Source organism: Cucurbita moschata, unplaced genomic scaffold (genome assembly GCF_002738365.1).
Source record: "Cucurbita moschata cultivar Rifu unplaced genomic scaffold, Cmos_1.0 Cmo_Scf00041, whole genome shotgun sequence".
In the NCBI taxonomy this organism is placed as follows: domain Eukaryota; kingdom Viridiplantae; phylum Streptophyta; class Magnoliopsida; order Cucurbitales; family Cucurbitaceae; genus Cucurbita; species Cucurbita moschata.
Genome location: NW_019268557.1, coordinates 1553159 through 1558748, shown reverse-complemented (window position 1 = coordinate 1558748; position 5590 = coordinate 1553159). Strand labels below are relative to the sequence as shown.

General features: G+C 34.7%; 1 protein-coding gene across 1 annotated transcript; it reads right to left on the bottom strand.

Annotated features, from left to right (window-relative positions):
* Positions 1 to 938: 938 nt before the first annotated feature.
* LOC111433136 (threonine dehydratase biosynthetic, chloroplastic-like) lies at positions 939 to 3800 on the bottom strand. The gene is made up of 9 exons (XM_023070084.1): positions 3266 to 3800; positions 2999 to 3178; positions 2644 to 2913; positions 2346 to 2552; positions 2011 to 2259; positions 1805 to 1875; positions 1607 to 1721; positions 1383 to 1517; positions 939 to 1292 (listed from the first exon to the last, which is right to left on the bottom strand). The coding sequence occupies exons 1-9, from the start codon at positions 3743 to 3745 to the stop codon at positions 1149 to 1151; spliced, it is 1851 nt and encodes a 616-aa protein (XP_022925852.1). The 5' UTR covers positions 3746 to 3800; the 3' UTR covers positions 939 to 1148.
* Positions 3801 to 5590: the final 1790 nt, after the last annotated feature.

Here is a 5590-nt window from a genome sequence, read left to right as displayed (position 1 = left end):
TTTCATCGTTTCATCGCCAAATCTTTAATAATATCATTTTTTTTATTTTCAATCTTTTTCATACTATTTTTATTCCTTATTTGTCATAAAATAATTATTTATAAACTCAAGTATTAATACATAATACATTAATTTTATTTAATGACTTATATAACCTTTGCAACTAACCTCTCTCATACTTGATCTTATAAGAAACTTACCCTAGTTTAAATGTGAGCGAGTGGTTAGTGGCCAATAACACCCTAGTTGATGGCATTCTTTTCTGGAACTGGCACTCGAGGAACCACAAGACACTCCATACGTAGCAAGCAAGTTTTGGAGATGAGAAGCCCCCACAAGGACCTCAATCCTCATTAGGAGGTCAAACCAAGGACCTACGATAGTCGGGGCTACCCCCTCCCCATGACCAATGCAACAATGTCCCTAATGAAGGAGCTTAGAGTCGTCTTCAATGGGGCCTAGTATTTTTTTCCTTTTTTTGGGAGAGTATGTTAATATGAAGGAGCTTAGAGTCGTCTGCATCCTAGCATTTTTGTGCAATAACCCTTCTGTCCGAAGACTAGTGGTAGGTAGTTCCGCGAAACTTTCGAAGAAGGGAAGCCTAGTGTGTAAGCACAACAATGAACTGGACAAGCCCTCAGCCATCCTATCTAAGATTAAGGGGGAGATTCTCAATAGTGGTGACCCTTTCACTCTTCCACGAACTGATACATATACCGAATGCTCATACGAAAATAATATAGTCGAAAACGATGATCACGTACATCGTATTAAAAAAAATATGTTTTATTGAGTGAGTTTGACTCTACTGAAGTTCGAGCCTAACATCTCATTAGAGTTGACAAATATGTTGACGTTTAAATCTCAACCACCCTTCATTTATTAACATTACTTCCCAATTACAAAACGAATCGATTCGTTTACATAATTTTGCGATCTGAGAATTAGAAAGCAATTGGTTTAAGAAAACCAGTTGCAGTACTTTTATTATAAGTCATACATAGATAGTTGAATACAAATACAGCCAACTTCACTTCACTAATTGCCATCATCATCTTATTTAGAGCATTGAAACTAAGTTATTCCCAGCTTCAAGCCAAGGATTCTTGATGGATCAAGTGATATGAACAGCAAGGGTTATGATCTATCTAGAGTTTTGCTAGAACGTGGGCTGAATCATCTTGAGATATTACCTCATATTGATACCCAACCCTCTTTGCATACTCATCAAACTTTTTCTCCTCAGATTTCTCAAGTTGGACTCCAATCAACACATCTGAAGTAAGAATACCCTGTTCAACAAAAACATTACCCAATAGAATCAACCATCAAATGATCATCAAAACAGGGTCTAATAAGCAACTCGAGACTCGAACATATACCTGGTGACGATGGTGGAACAAAGAAACGTTCCAGTTTGGCTGAAAGTCTTTGAGGAAGTGCTTTAGAGCACCAACCTTTTCTGGGAAAGTAAAACGGAAGAGAGTTTCGTTTTCAACGTTTTGTCTGCCTCCCATCTGGAAATGACAAATCAAAGTGTTCATTACAAAGAAATTGAGACATGTTCCAAATTTAATTCAAGAACGATATATGTATACATATTTACCATGTAACGGAGATGGTTTCTAACAACTTCATTATCGGATAAAGTGTAAGTTTTGAACCCGAAAAAGTCCAATTGTCTCACCAAAGTTTCAAGTGCTGCATCTACTGCTTTAACTCTGCATACCATTGCATAAACCAAGTTAAATATTAGAAGGAAAAAGCAAGAACCAATGCTAAATAAGCTTCAAGAAGCACTTACTTATAAACAACAAGAGCATCTGTTGAGCCAGAGCTAAATCTATAAGTCATTTCTGCAATGGTGACACCCAACTGTAAAACCAAACTCACCCCATTAAACGAACGAAAACAAGTATTTAAGATAATATATCGTCTAATCATATGTCAAATTCTAAACAAGTGATTTAGCAGGAAGGAACGAACGAATGAACGAACGAACGAACTCACATCGGCGATCAGGTCGGTAAGTTGTTTTAAGCTTCCAGGTGTTTCTGGCAACATAGTTGCGAGAATAGACTGATCAATATTGGCAAGATCAGAGATTTGTCCCAGTTGGTCAAAGTTCATATTTGCACCACTGGTAACAGCCACAATATTTACTCCCTTAATGTTGTTATACTCGCAGTAGGCCTTGGCTCCAGCAATGGAAAGAGCACCGGAAGGTTCTAAGATGTTCCTGCCGTCGTTAAACATGTCCTGTCACATGCATACAACCAGGTATCTCTCTTAGAACAATATTATGAATCATTATTGGAAGTAGCACAGAATTAATCCAACCAAACCTTTATAGCCGCAGATATTGATTCCTTTTTAACAAGAATCACATCATCCAGGAGTTCATAGCAGATTCGAAATGTCTCTTCGCCTACTTGTTGAACAGCTACTCCATCTGCAAAATGCCCAATATCTGTCACATTCACTATCTCCCCACGATACAATGCCTGCGCCATGGAGTTCTGATCATTTGGTTCCACCCCAAATACCTTTACCTGTATCATCAACACAACAACACTAATCAACCAACCCAAAATTTAATCAACAACAACAACAAGAACAAGGAACACATATGGAGGCACTTACATCAGGATAAACCAGCTTGTAAAAAGAGACAATCCCAGAAGCGAGACCACCACCGCCAATAGGAACAAAAATAGCATGGATTTTGCCCCTTATTTGACGCCCAATTTCCATACCGACTGTACCTTGCCCTGCTATAACATCTTTGTCATCAAAAGGAGGTATGAATGTGAGGCCTTCCTCTTCGCTCCTCTCCTTAGCTCTTTTTTGCGCTTCATCAAAAGAATTGCCATACAGATCAACAATTCCATCCAATCTCTCAACTGCATCTATCTATATGTTTTCATGATTCAAAGTTAATTTCAAACCTCAAATTTTGAAATACATAAATAAATAAATAACAGTTAGTATTCCAGACCTTGATTTGAGGAGTAGTTGTTGGCATAACAATGTAGGCTTTGGTTTTTAATCGCTGACCAGCCAATGCAACTCCCTGGGCATGATTCCCAGCTGACGCACAGATAATCCCCTTTTTCAATTTTTCTTCAGAAAGTCGGGAAATCATATTGTAAGCGCCTCGAATCTTGAATGAGAACACCTACGTTACATAAACAAAATATTAATCATTTCTAACTTCAATTCTTCTCGTTACCCTTTTTCTTCTCTGTACCCATTTTTGTCGTACCTGCTGTGAATCCTCCCTCTTGAGCCACAGATTGACACCCAATTGAGTAGACAAGAGGGGAGCAAGCTGCAATGGGGATTCAATAGCCACATCGTACACATTTGAACCCAATATATTTGTAATATATTCCATCTGCTTCTCAGTATCCGGGTCAGCGGGAAGGGGCTGCCTATGCCCGGTTGACCCTTCCTCGTACTGTAGTTCCTTCCACGACACGTCCTTCACAGCCTCCGCCCCAACCGCGGCAACCGAACCGTCAACTGCTACATTGGCAGACACCCCTTTGCCCGCCCTTCCTTTGGACCCCGAGGAGGAGGCCACTATGCGCGGGGCCTTGGTCGTACCTTTGTTGGTTCGCCTGATGTCGACCTTGGTGCTCACCTGATTCGGGAGGGAGGAGGAGAAAGAGAGTGGGGAAAGGGAAGAGTTTCGAGGCAGCGGGAGGTTTGAAGTGGTGGCGGTGAGAAGAATGGATTCCATAATTGTTGGAGAAACAAAACAGAGGATGTTGGAATTCAGTTTTTTTTGCTTATTGCTTTGTGAAGAATTGGAGGGAATGGGTCGGGTTTAAATAGCCGAACTTAACGGTAACTTCTTATTCACATTATTATTACTTTATTATTATTAGTTTATTAAGAACTTCACAAAATAAATAAATAAATAAACTTATGTTCCACACCAGATTCCATCTATCCATTCATGTATTAGATTAGATTGAATTTAACCGATTCAATTTTTTTTTTTTTTTTTTACTTATATTATAATATAATATGTATATATATAAATTTTTGATAAAATTTTAAAATATATGTTAAAATTGAATTGCAAATTTTAATTAAATGGTTCAAAATAATTAAAAGGGATGTTTTACTAATAAACCTTTTATTTTTATTATAAATAAAATTTTAAAATAAAATTTTAAATAAATTATCGAACCAACTCAATTGAATTGGGTTGAATTCATTACTTAACCCGAGTTGTTTGAGTTAAAAAAAAATTATCACTCAAACAATTAGATTAGGTCTAAAAAATCATAAATGATCTTTTCTTGATTCATATGTATAACACCCTTGTTGATCCAATGGCTCGAAAATAGCACTTTTGTCTAAGCTCGATTTCACATACTACTTATTTTTCTACTACACCTAGAAAAACACTGGACTCAAGGTTTGAAAGCTATAAATGATTATGTCATCAAAGTTTTCCACTATAAATGGATGAAAATAAGAGTACCAGTTATCCATTGTTGTGCCGAATAAAACTAAAATTAGTCTATCTGACCAACCCAGTCTATAAACACGGCTATAACTCAGATTTAAAATATGCTTTAAATTTTATATAAAAAATGTTCTTAAAAAGTTGTTAAAAAAAATATATATATTCTTTGTTGGGCTATATTTTGAAATTTTGGATTTATTTCTTATATGAACGTGGATAAAAGACAAAAGTTTAACGAGGGGCTTACACAATTAGGACCACGTGAATGTCCGTATTAGGTTTTGGGGCTGCATTATTGGAGACTCCATCGTGGAATTAAAAACGTGTCTAATTCTTTAAAATATTTATTTTCTTTCCCTTTCCCAATTTTGTATTACTAAATTTTTGGGTATCCTACACGACACACTGACCAATTCTTATCTTCCCAATTGTGTGGATATATATGGATATAAACTTATATATATATATATATATATACAAATAAATTATAATGATATTCTTCTAATTTAAATGGCAAAAATTCAAGTTTAATTAGTTTTTTTTTTTTTTTCATTTCGAGAATGTACTAGTTTCTTTCCACTTATTTTCTTTTTCCTCCAACTTTTTAAACTAAAAATTTAAATTTTTAGTCAAATTTTAAAAATAAAACTAAGTTTTTAAAAATTACATTTAACTTAATTCTTGGAAACAGTAAAAACTAAATAACAAAATAATAATAATTAATTGGTGGCTTGGTTTTTCAAGTAATGATGTTGCTCAATTTAAAATAAAATAAATAGTTATCAGAGAAAACAGTTATAAATGGAGCTTTGCTATTATTATTTTTTTTTTTTGAGTTAAGCTTATAAACATTTTTTTACCTTTTAATTTCTTTATTTGTTATCTTGATTATTTTCAAGATTTAAGTGAAAATTACAAAATTAAGCTAATAAATTAAGATTCAAGATTTTGACTAAAAGTTGAATTTATTAAAAGTTATGCATTTTAACTTTGAATCTGTGTGTGGAAACTAATTACGGCTTAGGTATAATAAAAAAATATTTTCAAAAAATATAAATACTCTCTTTTTATAAATGACCACGTTCTCAAAAAAAAAAAAAAAAAAAA